At 40.7% G+C, this 21807-nt stretch overlaps 2 protein-coding genes and 1 long non-coding RNA gene across 5 annotated transcripts in view; 1 reads left to right on the top strand and 2 right to left on the bottom strand.

Annotated features, from left to right (window-relative positions):
• LOC140479080 (coagulation factor IX) overlaps positions 1-3531 on the bottom strand; it is a 25308-nt gene extending 21777 nt beyond the window's left edge. For 2 of the 3 annotated variants that reach the window (XM_072572934.1, XM_072572935.1), the window contains exon 1: positions 3438-3531. The gene's annotated coding sequence lies outside the window, so the exon portion shown is untranslated. Of the gene's footprint in view, positions 1-651; positions 685-3437 lie in introns of those variants that run through there. The other variant, XM_072572936.1, reaches the window with a different exon arrangement.
• Positions 1556-21807, top strand: LOC140479082 (uncharacterized). The gene is made up of 2 exons (XR_011960936.1): positions 1556-1739; positions 21431-21807. It is a non-coding gene; the product is annotated as an uncharacterized lncRNA (long non-coding RNA).
• The window catches only part of LOC140479081 (vitamin K-dependent protein C-like), a 51735-nt gene continuing 43758 nt past the window's right edge, over positions 13831-21807 (bottom strand). Inside the window, exons 7-9 of the mRNA XM_072572937.1 lie at positions 20029-20228; positions 18437-18554; positions 13831-15648 (exon numbers count right to left, since the gene is read on the bottom strand). Coding sequence (XP_072429038.1) covers positions 15089-15648; positions 18437-18554; positions 20029-20228 — 878 coding nt within the window. The 3' untranslated portion in view covers positions 13831-15088. The remainder of the gene's footprint in view (positions 15649-18436; positions 18555-20028; positions 20229-21807) is intronic.

The raw sequence follows: 21807 nt of genomic DNA, 5'->3' as shown, positions 1-21807 counted from the left end.
TCTCTTCTCTTACCTGATTGCTTGATCCTCTTACAGATTAAGAATCTATATATCTCTGTCTTAAATACATGCCCACTGTGGCAATGATTTATCAACCTCCTCTCAGTTCTAAGGGCTCATTCCTTCATTTTAAGGCTATGCCCCCATGTCCTTGTCTCTCCTCCTAATGGAATTGTCTTTTCCAATTCCACACTATCTAGGTTTTTCAGTATTCTGTAAGTTCCAATTAGATTCTCCCCTCATCCTTCTAAACTCCACTGAGTACAGACCCAGAGTCCTTAACCTCTCCTCATATGACAAGCACTTCATCCCTGGGATCATTCTTGCAAACCTCCTCTGGTCCACCTTCAACAACAGGACATCCTTCCTGTGATATGAGTCCCAAAACTGCTCACAGTAATCCAAATGCAGTCTGATCAGACTCTCAGTAGTACACACATCTCTGCTCTTGTATTCTAGCCCTCTTGAAAAAAAAAGCTAGAATTGCATTTGTCTTTTTAACTGCCAACTGAATCTGCACATTAACGTGAAGACAATCCTGAACGAGGATTCCTAAGTCCCTTTGTGCTTCAGATTTCTGAAGCCTTACACCATGTAGGAAATAGTCTAAACCTCTATTCTTCCTCTCAAACACATGACTTCATACGTTACCGCACTGTAATCCATCTGTTACTCCTTTGCCTGCCCAAGTCTTTCTGCAGCCTCCCGCTTACTCAACATTACCTGTCCCTCCTCCTATCTTTGTGTCAAAATATAACATAACTTTCATCATAGATCCGTGAGAAAATACAGGGTAAGTCAAAGTTAGATGGAGAGATACTGCAGAATGTGAAGGTAGAGTAGGATCTGAGTGTTGGACATAAATCACACGTAACATACACAAAAGATAATATGCAGGTACAGCAGGTGGTTAGGAAGGAATGTTGACATTTATTGTGAGGGAGCAGAGTACAGAAATAGGGAAGACTTGCTGCAGCTGAAAACCACACCTAACTTATTGTGTCAAGTAAAAACAACATACTGTGAATGCTGCAAATTTACAACAAGCACAGAGGAAATGGGAGAAACTCAGCAGCTCGGCAACATCTGTGGAGAGAGAAAGAGAGTTAACATTTTGAGGCTTTTATAACTTTGTCAGAACTAAAATGTTCTACAAGCTTTTTTTTTGATATTTTTGACTGAGGCAGAGGAGGAGAAAGTGTGGAGGCCCAGTGTAAAAGTCAAAGGGGTTATTAATAGTGGTGAGAGAGAAAAAGAGATGTAAAATGGGTAAGTTAAGGTGTGAAAGGGAGCAAATTGGTCTTCTCTATGAAAAGTAAAGTAAACAAGATATAGACAAGACAAGGCTGGAATGGTGGGTGGGGAAGTAGGAAGAGAATGTGAGAAAAATGGAGAACAGGTACAATGCAATCGTGCCTCAAGGTTATTGAGACATCGAGGCTGTGAAGTGCTTAAGTAGATAATGAGGTGTTGTTTCTTGAGCTTGTGTAATGCTTTGTTGTAACATTGCAGCTAGCCCAGGACAGAAATGTTAACATGAGAGCAAGATAGTTAATAGAACTGACAGGCAGCTGGGAGGTCGGCATCATCCCTTCGCACAGAAGGGAGGGGTTCTTACAAAGTGGTCACCCAGCCTGTGTTTGGGGATCTTGCCAGAGGAATGGAGACCGCACTGTGAGCACTGAAGACAGTGGACTAGCTTGAAAGGAGTACAAGTAAAACACTGCTTCATCTGGAAGGTGAGTGGGCCCTTGGACAGGGAAGGGGGAGGAAGTAAAGGGGAAAATATTACATCTTCTGCAATTACGTAGTAAGATGCCATGGGGGACAAGATGCAAGACACAACACAGAACTAGGCTGTTGTTAAGAATTTGATGTGGGTCTGTTAGCTGTTGGCTGGTCAGTTAGTTTGCAATGCTGAATAATGCCAACAGTGTGGGTTCAACTCCCCCACCGGCTGAGGTTACCATGAAGAACTCTCCTCCACCTCATCCCTTGCTTGGCCCTCAGGTTAAACCACCACCAGTTATCACTCTCTAACAGTAGAGCAGCCCTATGGTATGGTAACACTATGGCACATTTAGCTTTAAGGTCAGGTTATTGGCAAGAACTCCCCAATTCATCTTTGAAATACTGTCATGGATTCTTGGGCAAACACCTGGGAGGGCAGTCACAGCTTGGGTTTAAGGTCTGCTGTGAAACACAGCACTTCTGTCAACCGTGACAACAAAAGTTGTTGGCTTGAATCTACTACCTTCTAATAAGAGGCAATACATGAACATATCAGATCTAAAGATGTGGAAGATGCAATATAAATGCAAGTTCTTCCTGTTCTTCACTTTTTATAATTCTCTACATATCACTTGCCCAGACATCAATTAAGATTTCTGATTGAAAGTGTCAGCATTTCTCATTAAGTCATACTTAACCTGAAATCAAATATGTGAAGCATTTTAAGAGAACCTTAGAATCCAACTTAAAATGGGTTCACAATATTGCCACTTGCAAGTTCACATAGTTACCTACGTGCCACTTGTAGTAGAATGAAAACTTCTGATTGCCCCATAGAGTCCCTACAGTGTGGAAACAGGGCCACTCAGCCCATCGAGTCCACACCATCCCTCCAAAGAGCATCCCATCCAGACCCAAGCCCTGTAACTCTACATTTCACATGGCTAATCCACCTAGTTTGGACACTATAGACAATTTAGCATGGCTAATTCACTTAACCTGAACATTTTTGGACTGTGGAAAGAAATAGGAGCACCCAAAGGAAACCTACATAGACATGGGGAGAATGTGCAAACTTCACACAGACAATCAGCCAAGGTTGGATTTGAACCCAAGTTCCTGGTGCTGTGAGACAGCAGTGATAAACACTGAGCCACAGTGCCACCCCAGTTTCAAATTATTTTTGCCACTTTTGTTTTAAATGTTTGAATGGTGGGGAAAGTGATTCAATGGAGATGACAATCCAGGAATGCAAGTGAAAGGGATTAACACACATACTGTCAGAATGGCAGGATATATATATAACTGCCTCGAATCACACTAAAACTGATATCTCAATCACACTGTCAACACAGTCACAATAAAAATTGTTAAAACTTTCAAAATGGGTGAAGCGTGGATTCAAATATTTTGTGACTGCTACTTTAATGTTGAGATTCCCTCTTTACAGCAGGAACTGGGTGAGCTTCCCAATTTATGCTGCAAGAGATAATTATTGAAAAAAACCCTCCATAATAGAAAGGGCAGTCAGAAGAGTACACCTCTGCTCTGCTCAAAGAGATTTTTATTTGCTGAAATATTTGTAATTGAAATAATCAAAACCACTGTATTTAATGAAACACTGAAAATGTTTTCCAATTAGGATCGTTTGATAAATTGGTCTAGTTTAATCTTTTATCCAATCATTAAGAAAGCTTTGTACTTACCTTGTCCTCTCTGTCTGCTAAATTCCAATTCATTCAAACAAAACACAGGTTGATAACTAACTTATTTCAAATATTGACTTTGTGGATCAATATTTTGGGATCCCTGTACTTTTCTCCAAATGACTACAACAGTTGAAAAAACCTCTTTGAAACTATAACTGGCTCCTCAATATGCCCCAGGTTTAACTCCTGGTCTCTGGTTTGAATTAGCTGATAGGACCCATGGATTAAGGTGCTGCAACTTGCCTCCCTACCCAAGTTTGGGGAAAGAAAAGTCAGCTCAGGTTCCTCTTCTTAATCACGGTTCAGGATCAGGATAAGTCTCAGCTGTGGTCCTTCTCCCAAATCCCCACCCTTTGATTCCACCCCATCCATTCAGTCTGTTGCTGACAATCTATCTATGGGACAGGAATATCTATAGTCACGGTCATACAGCCAGTCTTCCCTTGCACGTCAAATTTAAATACTTATAAATTGTAATGAAGGCAAGAAAAGCAGCGAAATTAGTTAAGGTTAACTAGCTGAACAATAGCCTGGAGGATGACAGTAGAAATGCTGGTTGTCTATAGCTGGGTGAAGGGCCAACATGCACCCTTCCAGCTCCGCACCAAGTTGAAGAACAAATGAGAATTGGTTGTTCTTTAGATGCACTTCAGGCCTGAGAAAGAGTTTTCCTTTTATTTCTATAACTATCCACTATATTACACAGAACTCCTTTTGCATTTTGCTAGCCATGGATTCTCAGCACTGCTCCTTCCATGGCTATAGTAACTCCCGAAGAATATTTGTAACTCCAAAAAAAAGGGATTCTGGGTAATCCAAGATGGAGGACAGGAAAAATTTCTGGCTGTAACAGCTGTTCCTTTTTTGAGGTATTTTAGGTGTTGGAGGTGAATTCCAGGAGCAGCAATTACTGTTTTATATGCTGTTGCATTGGAAAAAAAAGTCAAAACAACAGCAGTTTGAAAAGGGAGAAGTACAGACAAAGGAAGCACATGGTGAGGTCAGCGCAGGAGAGAAAGAAAGAAAGAAACTGACTCTGCCTTTGCTGTATCACTGCCAGAGGAAGTGGGGGAGGCTGGTACAATTGCAACATTTAAGAGGCATTTGGATTGGTATATGAATAGGAAGGGTTTGGAGGGATATGGACCAGGTGCTGGCAGGTGGGAATAGATTGGGTTGGGATATCTGGTTGGCATGGACGGGTTGGACCGAAGGGTGTGTTTCCATGCTGTACATCTCTATGACTTAAGTCTCAGTTGTTATTGAGTGATGAGGTATCAGTACGTTGCATGTTGCATCCTGAATTGGCATCTAACTCGCTATAACCTAAATAATAATTGAATTATAATACACAGATTTTACCAGCAGCTTAGAGTTACATTCAACCAAACAAAAGGGTATAGTGGTTTGAGAATGGAAATGGTGGTGATTATGTACCAGGAGGCAGGACTGTACTGATATTTTTATTCAGCCTGTTCAGTGATGTCATGACACATGCCTGGAGCAGGTGGAATTTGAAGCAACAAATCCTGGTCCAGAGGTAGGGACAATACCACTGTGCCACAACAGCCCTAAAGGGCTAGGCTGCTTACCTAAGTGTAGAATCCATCACCTCCCTGAAAATTCTTAAATCAAAGACATGGAAGATCAAGTTCAACTTACCCGTCCATGGGTCAATGAAACCCTTCAAATTAAAATCCATTAAAGGGTCTTATCTTGCATGCTACCAATATTCTGAAAGAACCCACACCGTGAGGGAAGCCTGTGGGTGGGGTTGGGGAAAGAGTATAAGGGTCAGTTATAATCAGGAATTCTTTGCCCTACAGAGTGTCCCACTGTTAGCAAGCCACCAGAGTATATAACTTCCCATTATTTTCCATGCTAAGCTCCAGACCCATAAAGCACCAGTTTGCTCACTCACCTCTTTTCCAGGCCCCTTTTGCTGCTGCTGCGATGCCAGAGTTTCCTACAGTGGTTCCAAACAGGAAACTGATAGTGAAGGTAAAAGCCCATGGGATCTAAGGATCAGCGTTGAGGTGCTTGTTGTTTGTGGTGTGTGTGTGTGTGTGTGTGTGTGTGTGCGCGCGCGCATGCTTGCGTTTATGTATACATACATGCACACATATATAAACAATTTAGACTTGAACGCAAGAGGGTTCATCAATAAGTTTGTGATGATATGAAAATTGGTGCAGTGGTAAGTAGTGAGGAAGGTAGCCTTAGATTGCAGGAGAATATAGATGGTCTGGTCAGATGGGCAAATGGAACCCAATCTAAACATGTGTGAGGTGATGCACTTGGGCAGGAAAAACAAGGCAAGGGAATACATGATGAAGGGTCGGACTTTGGGAAGCACCAAGGACCTTGATGTGCATGACCACTGATTCCTTAAGGTAGCAGGACAGCTGGATAAAGTGGTTAAGAAGGTGTAAAGACAGATTATGGTATAGTTCCCTTAATTAGCCAAGACATGGGGTTTAAGAGCAGGGAAGTTATGTTGGAATTGTATAAAATGTTGGTTAGGCCACAACTAGAATGTTCTATGCAATTTTAGAATCCACATTACAGGAAACACGCATTAGCACTGGAGGAACAAAAAGCAGTAGTTGCTGGAAAAGCTCAGCAGATCTGGCAGCATCTGCAAAGAGAAATCAAAGTTAATGTTTTGAGTCTGGAGTAGCACTGGAGAGATTGGGCAAATAAGATGTACCAGGATGTTGCCTGGGCTGAAGGAGTCTGGTTATGAAGAGAGATGGCACAAACAGGGTTGTTTTCATTGGAATAGAGAAGAGTGAAGGTGGAAATGATTGAGGTGTATAAAATTAGGAACAGCATAGATACGATAGACAGGAAGAACTCATCCTCTTGATGGAGGGATCAATGACCAGGATTTAAGGTAAGCGGCTGAAAATTTAGAGACGATGCAAGAAGGTTTTTCACCAAAAGGTGGAGGGAATCTGGAACCTACTGCCTGGAAGAGTCATGCAGGCAGAAACCTCAATGTTTAAGAAGTATTTAGATGTGGCTTGTGATACCAAAGCTTAGAACGCTATGGGTCAAGTGCTGGAAAATGGAATTCAAATAGTTAAGCGTTTCTTTTTGACCAGTGGGCTGAAGGATCTTTTTGTTTGCTGTAGACCTAGAGTCATACAGCACTGAAACAGACCCTTTAGCCCAACTTCTCTATGCTAACCAGGTTTCCTCAATTGAACTAGTCCTATTTGCCTGCATTTGGCCCATATCCCTCTAAACTTTTCCTATCCATATACCTGTCTTATTGTCTTTTAAATATTGTAATTGTATTCACCTCTACCATTTCCTCTGGCAGCTCATTCCATATACGTACCCTCTGAGTGAAAAAATTGCTCTTCAGGTCCTTTTGAAACTTATCCCCCCTCACGTTAAATCTATGCCTTCCAGTTTTGGGTTCCCCTACATTGGGGAAAAGACCTTGGTATCCATGCCCCTCATGGTCTTATCAGTCTTTATAATGTTACCCCTCAGCCTCCAATGTTTCAGGAAAGGAAGTCCCAGCCTATTTAACCACTCCTTATCTCTCAAACGCTCCAGTCTCTTTAACATCAGTGTAAATCTCTTTTGTACCCTTTTCAGTTCAATAACGTCCTTCCTATAGTATAATGACCAGAATTGTGGGCAGTTCTCCACATGTGACCTTTCAGCTCTTGTACAGTTGTAACATGACATCCAAACTGTGGAGAATGATGAACTGCCAGCCCTTTGACGGGCTGGAATCTTTTGGTTGCGGATTCCAAACCTTTAAAAGCACAGGTACTTTATCAGCTAGCATGGGTATTTAGCACACCAGAGACCCTAGAAACCATGGAATTGCCTCTGATCTTCTGGCTGTAGGATGAGGTCTACACTGCACTTTTAAATTCAACCCAATCTCTTTGGTCTTCCCTTAATTTAATTGTAGGGACATGTTCACTCACCAGTACTGGATCTCAGCCAAGCAGCATGATAAATCTGAGACAATGAAGAGTGAAGAGACAGTGTGATGTGATAAAATCAGGCACTATACAGTGTAGATAAGAGACTGGGTATTGAGGTTTTGGATGATGGGTTCAAAGAACAGGATGATTGATAAGAAATTGGAGATGGCTCAGGATAGAATCTTGGGGGGTGGGGACACCAGGGGTGGTGGTATAGGAGCAGATAGGCGAGGTATTGCAGGAAGATCTCAGGCTATGGTTGGATAGATAAGAATGGAACCAAGGTTTGGGCGTTGGATCTGGGTGGACTATATTAGAAAGCTATTGAAGGAAGATGAGATGGTCAACCATATCAATAGGTCATGGAAGGTCAGTTCACCATGATCATAGTCTTCTACAATGCCGTTTATGACTTTGATGAGGGCCATTTCAGTACTGAGCAGTGTTGAAACCCTGATCAAAGGGGTTGAAATTCCTTTGTGGTAAAGGCAAGCATACATTTGGGAGACAACATACGAAAGGAGAGAAAAGTGACTTTGTAGATAGAAGTGGTGGATAGCAAAGACAGATGTGTCAAGGGTTGGCTTGCTGGTGAGAGTGATAATGTCAGATTTGAAAGGGCTGTAGAAAGTTCCTGTGAAGAAGAAACTGTGAACAGTATCAGTTAACAAGGGCTCAGTACAGGAAATGGTGTTCTTCCATTCAAAACAAGTTATTGCTTTGCACAAACTAGATGGAGTCAATCAATATTTGAAATAAGTTAATTATCAGTGTAGGTACTGTGTGATTAGATTAAAATTTGCCAGGGAACTAAACCATACATACATATTGTCCTTCCAGTCCCTGAAAGGTTCAAGCATCTGTATTTTTCAGAAAACAATTCCACTGTAAAATCAATCTGAAATTTCATATTAACCAGAATCCCTTAGATGATGTGCTAACCACACAAAACACTCCCCAATTGCAGAATTTGTGCTAATGATCACACATTGCTGATTTTGTGTAAACAACTTAAGACTAGGATTCCATCTTAATATTTTATTGATAAATCTTCAAATAAAACAGAGAAGCAGAACAAAATAAAAATCTGTGTGTAAATAAACAAGCGATTAAAGCTCAGAAATGAAAAATAAGTTTGAAGATAAATGTTTCTTTGGTTTTGGACATGTCAAAGAACAATATGCGAAGAACTACAAAAGGAGGCATTAAGCAATTGAGAAATGTTTGAGCATGTTTTACAAATGACTGACTGGGTATGACAGATGTACTAAGTACGTAAACCTTAGATTATCAGTCTTCACCTTTGAAGATGCTTTTGATAATTTAATTGCATGGCATTAATAATACACCTAGTCTGAGGTACTATTTAAGGTGGCACCAAGAGCTTGAAGATACATGTAGCATAGTGAACTTTGCAGCCTACTGAGATTGAGCTATACTAAGCCATGGTTTCATAACTGTCTCCATATATTTGTCTGCTGAAAGTTTGGAAGAACATCCATCTTTTCCTGATTTTGTGACAAGGATTCTCAGAAATTAGTAGCATTGATAGACCACAAAACCATAAGATGTAGGAGCAAACGTGGATAATTTGACCCATCAAGCTTGCCCCACCATTCAATGAGATCATTGCTGATCTGACAATCCTCGTCTCCATTTTTCTGCCATGTTCCCATAATCCTTGATGTGGAGGTGCCGGTGTTGGGCTGTGGTGGACAAAAACAGAAGTCACACAACATGAAGCTTTCAGAGCATCGCCCCTTTGTCACTTCACCTGAGATTTCAAATAAACCTGCTGGATTATAACCAGGTGCTGTATGATTTCTGACTTCGCCCATAATGCTTGATCCCTTATTGATTAAAATTCTGTCTATCTCAACCTTGATGTAAATGACACAGCCTCAACAGTCCTCTGTAGGAAAGAAAAACCACAGATTCAGTACCCCCCCCAAAGAACTCCTCCTCATCTCTGTCTGAAATGGGTGACCCCTGATTCAGAATTTGCCCTCTGGTGCTGGAGTCTTCCACAATGTTTCTAGATTTATCCAGTCAAGACCATAAGAATTTTATATGCTTCATAAGGTCACCTGTAAATCTTCTAAATTCCAACAATTATAGGCCCAACCTACTCAACTGCTCCTCATAAGACGATCCTTCCATACCTGGCATCAACCCAGTGAACCATCTCTACACTGCTTCCAACGCCAATCTGTGTTCTCTAGATGAGGGGATCAAAACTGTTCACAGTATTCCAGCTGGACTCTGACTAATGCCTTATATAGTTTTAGCAAATCTCCCTATTTGCATACTTCAATTTAATTGAAACATAGTTCCTATTATCTGCTGAATTTGGATGCTAGCCTTTTGTGATTCATGGATGAGCACTTCCAAATCCCTTTGTTCTCTAGCTTTCTGTAGTCTTTCTCCATTTAAATAATATTCAGCTCCTTTATTCTTAAGAACTAGGAGAAAGAGTAAGCCGCATGGTCCGCCATTCAATAAGATCATGGCTGATCTTTTCATGGACTCAGATCCACTTACCCACACTCTCACTGTATCCCCTAATTCCTTTATTGTTCAAAAAATCTACCTTAGCTTTAAAAACATTTACTGAAGTAGTGACAACTGCTTCACTGGGCAGGGAAGTCCATAGATTTACAAACCTCTGGGTGAAGAAGTCCCTTCTCAATTCAGTCCTAAATCTGCTCCCTCTAATCTTGAGGCTATGCCCTCTTGTCCTACTTTCACCTGCCAGTTGAAAAATCGTCCCTACTTCTATCTTATCTATTCCCTTCATAATTTTATGTTTCTATAAGATTCCCCCTCATTCTTCTGAATTCCAGTGAATATAATCCCAATCTACTCAGTCTCTCCTCATAAGCCATCCCCCTCAACTCTGGAATCAACCAAGTGAACCTCCTCTGCACCCCGTCCAGTGTCAGTACATCCTTTCTCAAGTACTGCAGGTGTGCCATCACCAGCATCCTGTAACATAACCTCCCTGCTTTTAAACTCAATCCCTTTGGCACTGAAGGACAAAATTCCATTTGCCTTCCTAATTACTTGTTGTACCTGCAGACCAACCTGTGATTCATGCACAAGGACACCCAAGGTCTCTCTGCATAGCAGCATGCTGCAACATTTTACCATTCAAGTAATAATCCTTTTTACTGATACTCCTACCAAAATGGATGACTTCACATTTATTAACATTGTATTCCATCTGCCAGACCTTTGCCCACTCACTCAGTGTATCTATATTCCTCTGCAAAGTATCATAATCCACTGCACACTTTGCTCTGCCACTCATCTGCAACTTTGACACACTACATGTGGTTCCCAACACCAAATCATCTATATGAATTGTGAAGTATTACGGTCCCAACACCGATTCTTGAGGCACACCACTAGTCACTGATTGCCAGCCAAAATAGCACTCATTTATCCCCACTTTTTGCTTCCTGTTAGTCAACCAATCCTCTGTCCATGCTAATACTTTACCCCAATGCCATGCATCTTTATCTTATGCAGCAGCCTCTTGTGCAGCACATTGTCAAAGGCCGTTTGGAAATCTAGGTACACCACACCCACTGGGTCCCTGTTATCTACCTTGTTTGTAATGTCTTCATAGAATTACAAAAGATTTGTAAAGCATGATCTGCCTTCCATGAACCCATGCTGCTTCTGCCCAATGAGACAATTTCTATCAAGATGCCTCTCTATTTCTTCGTTAATAATAGACTCAAGCATCTTCCCCACTACAGAGGTTAAGCTGATTGATCTATAATTCTCCATCTTTTGCCTATCTCCCTATTTAAACAGTGGTATCTCATTTGCTGTTTTCCAATCTGCTGCTATTGCCCCAGAGTCCAGCGAATTTTGGAAAATTACCACCAATGTGCTTGTTATTTCTCTCACCATCTCTTTTCGTACTCTGGGATGCATTCCATCTGAGCCAGGAGACTTGTCTATCCTTAGCTCCATTAGCTTGCCCAACACTACCTCTTCCGTAATAATGATTGCTTCCAGGTCCTCACCTACCTTTGTCGCTTTCTCAATTACTGGCATGTTATTAGTATCCTCCACTGTGAAGATTGATACAAAATACAATTCAATGCCTTAGCCATTTCATCATATCCCATGACTAAAGCCCCTTCTCATCCTCTAAAGGACCAACATTTACTTTAGCCACTCTTTTTCATTTTAGATATTTATAAAAACTTTCATCTTTATATTCTGTGCTAGTTTCTTTTCTCATGTTCTATCTTACTTTACAGCTCTTTTCTTGTGGCTTTCTGTTGAACTTTAAAGATTTCCTAATCTTCTAGTTTCATGCTGTTTTTGGCTACTTTCTATGCCATCTCTTTCAATTTGATAGCCTCCCTTATTTCCTTAGACACCCATGGCAGATTACCCCTTTGCTTACTGTCCTTCCTTTTCACTGGAATATACTTTTGCTGAGCACTGTGAAAAATTGCTTTGAAAGTCCTCCATTGCTCGTCAACTGCCCCACCATACAATCTTTGGTTTTAATCTACTTTAGTCATGTCCTCCTTCATTCTATTGTAGTCTCCCTTGTATAAGCACAGAACCCTGGTGCCAATCATTTAGGTACTTTCCTTTTAAGATGTATTTTAGATTCTGTTCCCAGCACTGTTTCTAGTAGGGCACTTTCTACCAACACTCTGTATGAAAAGTTCTCTCCTTTCTCTATTTGGTATTAATCAAAGTCCTTTGGTAACATGCTCACTGAATAGTGGAAATTGTTTCCCTCATTCACATTCTTAAAGTCCTCCTAATTTTGAATACTTTGATAACACATTTTACCCTTTGTTATGAGGAAGAGCAGAGGCTTTGGTTACCAATACCTGAGCATCCATTGATTATATCATCAAAGCAAATCCGTTTACACATGATTCCCAGGACTATGATATTGTTCTGAAAGTAGGATGCCAAACCTGGTCAGAATTATTCTAAATTCCAACTGTATTCATTCTTCAATTAGCATGTTTACTACTGCTGGTCATGGTTTCAGTATTATCCCTTCTACTGTCTTCAATGAGGGAGAGATGGCAATACTTGCAAACACAGCTATAGATGGTGACTGTCTTTCTTGCATCTCAAGTAACTCTGAAAATCAACCTCACCCACCAAAGTTACTAGGCCTTGTCCATTATGCCACAACCAGAAGAAGAGGAGTCTGCTTTCAATCTCAGGGGAGCAAATCATTGTAAAACTGCAGCTAACTCTTTTTCTTTTTCCTTCTGCCTGAACCATGTTCTTTCCTGCAAAATTAAGTAAGTAACGAAATAAGTACTAACATCAAGAGGTCAGCTAAAGAGTTTGAGGAAGGCAGTAGACTATTTACAGCAACCACTGAAAATGTGTTGCTGGAAAAGCGCAGCAGGTCAGGCAGCATCCAAGGAGCCGGAGAATCGACGTTTCAGGCATGAGCCCTTCTTCAGGAATGAGGAATGTAGACTATTTACAGCAACCAACAATGATTGAAGCAATCGCCATGAGTAACAGCAATCAGCACAAGTTGCTGAAACTGGTTTAGTCTCACAATATAAGCAGGATAATTCTCCAGGAAACAATAACGCATGGATCATTGTGAAATAGAAGCATTTTTCCTCTCTTACCCTAAACCTATGCCGTCTAACTCTGGACTCCCTCGTTGAGTGTCGGGCTGAGGGTTACTTTACCAAGGTTTATAAAATCAATAAGGGCACAGAAAAGATGAATAGCAAATGTCTTTTCACCAGGGTGGGGAATTCAAAACTAGAGGGGATAATTTTATGGTGAGACGGTAATAATTTAACAGGGACCTGAGGGACAACTTTTTCACACAGATGGTGGTTCATATGTGGAATGAACTGCCACAGGAAGTGGTAAATGCAGGTGCAGTTAAATTTAAAATACATTTGGAAAGATACATGAATAGGAAATGTTTAAAGAGATACTGGCCAAATGCAGACAAATGGGTTTAGTTTGGGAAACCTAGTCGGCATGGATGAATTGGACCAAAGAGTCTGTTTCCGTGCTGTGTGACCCTATGACAAAGTAGGTGCATGAAACAAATTACATGCATAAATGCAATATTTGTTACTTACAGTAATGTGTTCTCAATGCAAGATAAATGGAGGAATTACCCATTTATAATATGTCCAATATAAATGGTATTTGTGATTTTTTATTTGCAACTTTAATGAAAAGTAGTTGAAAATAGGCTTTATGACGAACCTTTTACCTGAGTGACAAATAAGCTAATTTTAGTTTGTTCACCTTCTGTGGCCAATGACCCTTCTCAATGTTCCTGGCTCAGCACAAGTGATGCTCTTATACATTGCAACTTGGTCATCACAAGAGATCCATTAATCTTTTATAGGTCTTTTAATCTCTTTGTGATAAGCAGAAAATAGACCAACACACCAAGGTCAGAATATAGGATAAAGATTTATTATACTGTAGAATTCAAAGAATCAGTGTCATTGTACAATAGCATGATATTTTCAAGAATTCTTCATGAAGGCAGTCCAGCCCACTGAGCCTTCAGGTGTTAAGTCCTGTTTAACCTTTTCACGTCCAACCCAGGTGAACTGTTACCTATCCAATCTCCTGTTTATCTTTTGCATAATCTGCCCCGTTTAGATAATTTCTCATCACCTATTTAGAGATTATGCCCTTGTTCAACCTTCAGCTTTTAGCCTACCATTTTCAAAATAAAATTTGCCACCTGAAGTACGCCCCCTGCCCCACCACCCCATCCCACATTTTGTCAAACCTTTCCTTGCACCAGCTCTGGATGGTCCGGTAAAGGAAACTAGTATGATTCATACTGGCTTCCCTCTTACCATTTTAGAGCCTATCTACAACCTCAGAGAAAAGCCTATATTGACAGACACAGATAACCCCATAAATTCAATAACAACTGTTTACAGCTCCAGTCAGCTCTTTTATAATGCAATAGTTGTGTTCTTATGCAACCCCGTGTTACAGAAAAATCACACTTTAGAAACAGCGCTTCAAGTGTTGGCGCTGTAATCGCATTACAGCCAACACACGTTTTAATAGTTTGCGCTATAGAAACAGCATCCCTAACTTGTAAATCACTTTACTGTGAATTCACGTTGACGAAACGGGCATTATAATAGAACAACCTGCACTTTTATAATAAAGTTACAAGATACTTCACAGGAGCATTATGAAATTAAATCAGAGACTGAATCACATGATTACATGTGATCACTAGCTGGGATACTACAGTCAATGAACTGTGGAATGAAAGTGTCATATCTGATCAGGCACTTGAAAAACTCACATTGGTAAATTGCAATAAACACAAAACATTTTAGAATGTAGAGCAGAAACCTCATCTATAGCTCTAGACAGTAGAACACAAACATAAGGCTAAGAAGGTAACAGGGTGAAATGGATAAGCAGGGAATGACTGCCTGTCTTTTAAGGTAAGGTTGAGATATAAATAATCACAATCAATTACCATAAGTCATAATGCATAAGCTGTAATTGAGTATAAGTCACACTGCTTTGTAGCATGGTAGGGGGGGCGACTAAACTAGCACAACATATTTAGCATCTCACATATAAAGTCTGAAATAGATCCTCAGTCTAATTTAACATCATTTTAGGCACATTGGAAGCTCATTAGAAAGAATACATACTGCTTCAGATCAATTAGGTTGCTACAGCATTGATTGTTGAATATATCCAGTTTAGGTAATTGGTCACTTTGGTGTAGACACCAAATGTTTGGAAGCGACCACATCCTTCTCCCCAGCTGACCAGTCCCAGCAAAAACCATGTGCCGTTCAATACAGTGACCATAGGGCCACCGCTGTCTCCCCTGCAGGCATCTTTTCTGGAACCTGGATTTCCTGCACAGATCATGTTGTCTGTCACTCTGTCTTTTAGTTTTTCCTTACACAGCTTGTAGGAGGTCAATTTGATACTGATGAATAATAGCATATTAGGGCGGTAACGATCATCATTTTCATCCATAGCGCCCCAGCCTGTGATCACCACGTTCTTGTTGGCAATGAGCAGCTTTCTCTCTGCCATCTCTTTGGTGGGCAAACACACCGGTATAATGTAATCGGTGAAGACAGCAACCTCAGACAGTCGGAGGAGAGCAATGTCACTGTCCATATTTGAGAGATTGAAGCTGGGGTGGACATATACTTTGTTTACTAGAATAGTGTCTTCAGTATATTCATTGACTGATCGGTTATGCTCACCTGAAACATAGATGAGCATAAAGTTAAATATTCAGTGCCACACAAACAGCCAGTAATGTTGAGAGAATGGTTACCTCCTTAATGGGCTGTAGCAGCATGTGGAGCGGTGATCTGAAGAGATAAGCTACAGTGGACTACTATTCTCTTCAGTCCTTCAGTTGGAGGAATGCTCTGAAATGGAGCAGTGCAGACTATTTTGAGCAATCTGCTGCCTGAAACTTGGCAGCAAGACCACTGTTGGGAGTGGGGAATGAAAGGTCCAAGGCCTGATGGTCTCATCAGGTTGGAAATGGAGATGGGAGATGGGGTAGTAGCAAACAACTGCAATGATTATTATATGTCTCATTACTTGTTTGGGGAGCCACACAGACCATCAAGCCTGAATAGTTTTCATAGATCAACCCTCTTCCTTTGAAAGTCCAAAGTAAATTCAGAAGAAGATAAAGTGGGAAATTGGGCATGTCTTGCTCCAATTCATTGCCATTTTGATGCGACAGCCAGATTCAGTAGCATCGATCCAGGAAACTCAGGAAATCTCAGGGTTGTGCTGTAGCATGGAGACCTAACACACAGACTGCAGTCCCTGGTCAACGTACACACTTAGTGAGATACAGTTACTCCAGGAAATAGGACATGTCACCTTTACTCAATGAGAGACACAATAACAATACACATTTAGCTGCCATCTTTAACAAAGAAATTACCATGTGATCAGTCAAAACTGGATACAAAATCAAAGAAGGACATTTTGAGAGAAGTGACTGAAAGATCGGTTTTAATGAAGGGTTCGAAGGTGGAGGGATAGAGGGTTTAATGAGCAAATCTTGAAGCACCTGAAGATAGGGGCACCATAGGATGAAGGAAAAGATCGGGGGGGACGGCGGTTTAGTCAAAGAAGTCAGTGTCTATATAATGAAAAATATTGAATGAGGTGTAAGGCTGGAGGACATCACAGACATGGGGACTGGTCAGATCATAAAGGGTCATAAACCAGATGATAAACATTTGGTGGAGGGTTTGGAGGCCTGAAGCTAAACTAAGTCATTAAGGACAGGACTGATGAGCATGAGAGATTTGAAACATGAAGGACCATAGACCACAGTGCTTTGGATGGGCTGACATTTAGAGAGCCTGGAGGGTGGGAGGAGTGAATTCAAAATGTCAAGATAGAGGATCAGAACCCTGAAGTACTGTGGACATTTTTAAACATTTGTACATAAGTTTATTGGTTTTCAAAATAGGTGGAAAAGGACTGTGGCTGAAATTCAATGCTGTCTGGCAAAGAGCTGTATAGGACCCATGGAATGTCATGCCTACAGAATAGTGGAGGAAACTTCAAATAAAGGCAGAGGAAGAGAGAATATGGGACCTGACAATCATCTCCCTCTCAGCAGAAAGCTATCTCTTGCAGCTATTTTTTGGAAACATACAAAAAGCGATGGCAACTCTGGTCTGAGTGTGCTAATCAACTGAGGCACTGATAACTCCTGGCCTGGATTCACCCACACTTCACAGTGTGCTGCGAAGGTCACAGTCAAAGAACCACCCACAAGTTAATCCTACACTACAGGTAAAAGGATTTTCTCACTCTAAGCACTGCCAACCAACCACAAACAAAAGGAAACAAGACAAAAGGATTTCATGTAACTTGCAAAGTCAAGAATCCAAAGTTGACTGTTCAACTGTTAATATTGCATGGTTGTCTCTTTATAAAACACCCAGAGAAATTGATCCCCTTTTTAGAAAAACTTGTCTCTTTTTTTAGACTCACTTTCTATTCCCAATTCGTGCCCTTTATTCTTTCTTTTTGTGTTTAATAACTATTAAACTTAAGAAATTTAAGTTTTGGTAACTGAAGAAATCCTAGTTAAATTGTCTCCCTTTAAAACATTTGATCTGGGAGCAAGGTATTCAAAAGGGATAGGATCCTTTTTAAATTAATTGTGTTGCCACAAATCAAGAACATGAGTGAATAAAAAAAAAGGAGACCCTATTCATCCTTCCTTACCCAGAAACATAAGAGACAAAATTTGGAGCCAAAGTAATTGGAAACCTTGCCTAGGGTTTGGTGCTAACAGCAACTGGATATGGAAGACATTAATGAGGATTTCATGAGTAAGACTGATGTTAGAGATGGAAAGAGGCAGTCTTTGTGGTGGAGGAAGAAAATGATAAAGAAACTCAGCACAGGGTCAAACAGGACACTGAGGTTGAAAGCAGTCTGTTTCAGTCTGAGATCTGACCAGGTAGGGCAGGCAATCAGAGACAATGTTGTGGAGTTGGTAGCTGCAGCTGAAGATATTGGCTTTCATTCTCCCAATGATTTAACCAGAGGGAACATTGCTCAGAAGGCAGAACAAGCATTTGGACCACCCAGAGTTCCCAGAACAGGTGAAGAGGCTATCATCAGTGCATTTGGGGAGTTTATCGCTTGTCTGTGGCTGATATTGCCAAAGAGTAGCATTTATGAAGTAAAACCGTAACACATGTGACATTGTTGGACAATAGAAAGCTGGTGTAACTCTGTCTCGGAACTCGAAGTTAAAAATCACACTATCACCAGGTTATAGTCCAACAGGGTTTATTTGGAAGCTCTAGCTTTCAGAGTGCTGCTCCGTCATCAGGTTAGACTATAACCTGGTGTTATGTGATTTTTAATTTTGTCCACCCCAGTCCAACACCGGCTCCTCCAAATCATAGGAACTTGAGGTTTGAGCTTTACCGAGAGAGAAGCACCTCACTGCAGAGCCTAGGTAATTACAGAAGTATTGAGCTATAAAAGCCATACCAAGTTTTGCTCGAAATCGCTCTCCTTTATGTACACAATGAGCAGCAGTCAGCACCCAAAACTGGTGAATCAGCACACCTCCGCAGATGAATTTTCCACTTGCAGTCATAAGAAGGACCTGTCAGCAACAGACACAGTGGCCATATGAATATTAAACACAGCTTCAAAATATAAGTAAGGCTCATTCAAGAAATTCAACTCAAAAGCACTCCCTATAGTGATTAAGAAAAGGACACAGCTGACCCCCCCAACCCAACCCACTCCCAGTGGAACAGCTCACTGCAAGCACATGTGAGAACAGTGCCTATCACACCAGCCTGAACCCATAAAAGCAGCCACTCCCAAGGTCTAGTTTTATTTTGTTAAAGGATTGAATAGTGTACAAGTCATTGAGTTCAATTGGTCTGACAGCTTGGTTAAGGGATTCAGTTTTGCTCACTTACTGACTGATTCTAGGTTGGAAGGTAAGATGATAATGTTGCTGGTTTTATTGTCAAGTATGTCCCATCTACGTTGTTTTCAGACACAGACATGGTGCAATGGATTGTGAAGTTCCATCTCTACCTCTCGATGCCTCAGAAAGGCAGCCATCATCATCAAAGACCCCTCCCACTCTGGTTATAATCTCTTCCAATCTCTTCCATTAAGCAGAAGATACTAGAGCTTAAAACACATGGATTAACAGGTTCAAGGACAGCTTCTTCCTGCTGTTATTAAACGTCTGAATGGACCTCGCAAATTTCAAATCTGATGTTGATCTTGCTTTTTGTGCAATTTCTTTGCAGCCGTAACTTTGTATTCCTTATTCTGTTCAATCACCCTTTGAACTTTGTATGGTATGATCTACTTGTATTGCAGGCAAAACAAAACTTTTCACTGTACCTAGGTATATGTGACAGTAATAAATCAAATCAAAAGTCTTTGCCCTGCTTAATCTGCAAGTTTTTCCTTATAAAGGCCCAATGGTACCGTTTTTGCCCCTAAATCAAAACATTGTAGATTCAAATGCCTCTCCAAAGACTTGAGCACATAATCGAATATGATACTCCCATTGCAATGTGTAGGGTGAGATGCACTGTCAGATGTGCAGTTTTTTGGATGTTAAACTATAGCCTACTGTTTCATGTTCCCTTAAAAGATCTCATTTAAATATTCTGAAGTACAAGCACTGGCTGACATTTACGCACTTATCAACATCACTAGAAAAATAATGATCTGGTCAAATCTTATTATTGTTCATTTAAAATTTCTCTTGGCTAATGCATTTTCTACATTACAACAGTGACTTTGCATTAATATCAAAGAATGTCGCTGAACCAAGAGTAGGTTACAGTGCGTGTAATGATACTCAAATAGGTAGTCTCTTCGGTAACAGGAACACAGCTTTGCGACTCTTTCTCATGCAGTAATAGGCATACAGCTCTACCACTGATTATTGCAGCAACAGACACACAGCTCTGAGACTGTTCTCTCACTACAGATATACAGGAACCCCTCAGTACCATGAAAATATCTTTCTTAAAATCAAAGTACACCTTTTAATTTGCAGAGGGCTAAAGCTCACCTGGATCATCATAACAATGAGATCTTACCTGCCATGGACTGCCACCTTTCTTCATTACCTCCCCTTTTATGATTCGTGGACCCAGTGGGCCTCCTTTTTCTTCACTGCTGTCCGTCCTGTTTGCGTTTCCAGGGCCTTCAACTTTCCCTTTCATCATTCTCTCCCGTTTTCCCTTTTCATGTTGCTGGGATGCTTTAACTCCTTTCAGGAGCCCACAAGGATATTTATCTGCAACATAAAATATTACATACAACAATGTAATGCCTTCAGTGATGAATTAATGGCTGCCACAAGCTGTACAGAAAGACACTTAAAGTAAAGTTTGAGGTCATATGACTATGGCATGCCAACCAGTGCACCAAGTACAATTGCATAATTAAAGTTTCAATACAGCAAATATCCAACTTTTCATGAAAAAAAACATGCACCATAATTCACAATTACAAGTACTCAATATGTCACAAAGCAAATCATTTTTCATCAATGGTACTGTGTGTTAACTCAAGTCAGTATCATTGCAAATACATTGCATTCAGTCTTTAAATTGTAGGTCTCCTAATTGTACAGAGAATCTGGCTGTCTCCTTGTCTGGGGAGTATCATTTTCACATGCACGATGTTGCTATGGGGACTGTTGTTTGGAAGTAATCACATATTTTTCAATTTTGGGACTGTGGGCAAAAATGGAAGTCGGATTGCTACGTTGCTCAAATACCTGGCCTTTCTTGCAACCTGAAAATCAAGTGCAACATAATTTTAGCAGACAACATTGCTTTCTGATGCAGTGAGGGAGAGGATTTGAGACTAAGTAGCACCTCAAGTCTTTTGAGTTAAAGAAATTCTGCCTGATGACAACCTTCCGATTGGTTGAACTACAGTGTGTATAGAGTTCTAAATGCCACGGCAACAGGGGAAGACATCAAGACCCCGTAAACTGAAAACACCCATCTCTCCCTCTCCTTTCCTGTGTATCAACAAAACAAGAAAGTTTAAAAGAAAGAATTTTAACAAGAAAATTCCGGGGTTCACTGGATAAATTAGCAAAGTGAAGAATGACCATTGCTTTATAGACATCAGCAGGTCATCAGAGCTAACAATCAAAAGCACTTTGTGAGACAATTTAAACTACTTTTAAGATGTTGAATTTTCAACCTCCGATACCATGGCACTAGCTTTACAATTAATAAGTTGATTCTAGTGAATTCTGCTTCTTGTTCTGTGACCCAATATTACTGCATATCCTTAGCAACCAGTTATCCCCATATTCCCTGAATTAATAAAATGGATATGACAGATAACTGGTTCAGCCAATCACCATCAGGCAGGACAACATAAAGCACTATCAAGTGCTATTCTCACTTGCTGGAAGTGCAAACTGTTCCAGGATCTTCCTTAAAACCAAATGCAACACCAGCTTCTTTTCTCTTGCAGCCAACCACGAACTGATCGCCTGCTCCCTCACCTCCATTGACAAGTGTGAGAAGCTCATGGATTTCATTGGCACTCAGACTGAGTCAAGTGCGATGCACCAGAGGGGGAGAAAGATACCTGGACACACTCATGAGATTAAGTACTTCAAATCTGACTCATAACAGGGACAAGTGTACGTGACATCGAACAATGCGGACATGGGGATCTGGTAGATAGCACTGGAGGAGCCTCAGTTTTTGCACTAATCCAAGAGGCATGAATGAGATTCCTACCTTGTCTGTGTGGAGGAGAACAAGATTACAGAAAGAATGAGCAAATGGGCTGTGGCACCATGGGCTATTCAAATTGGTGAATTTAATAAAGGCACATTAATATTG

The sequence above is a fragment of the Chiloscyllium punctatum genome, chromosome 6, assembly GCF_047496795.1.
Source record: "Chiloscyllium punctatum isolate Juve2018m chromosome 6, sChiPun1.3, whole genome shotgun sequence".
NCBI lineage: Eukaryota > Metazoa > Chordata > Chondrichthyes > Orectolobiformes > Hemiscylliidae > Chiloscyllium > Chiloscyllium punctatum.
The sequence above is the reverse complement of the archived record's forward strand: the minus strand, read 5'-3'. Positions and strand labels throughout refer to the sequence as shown.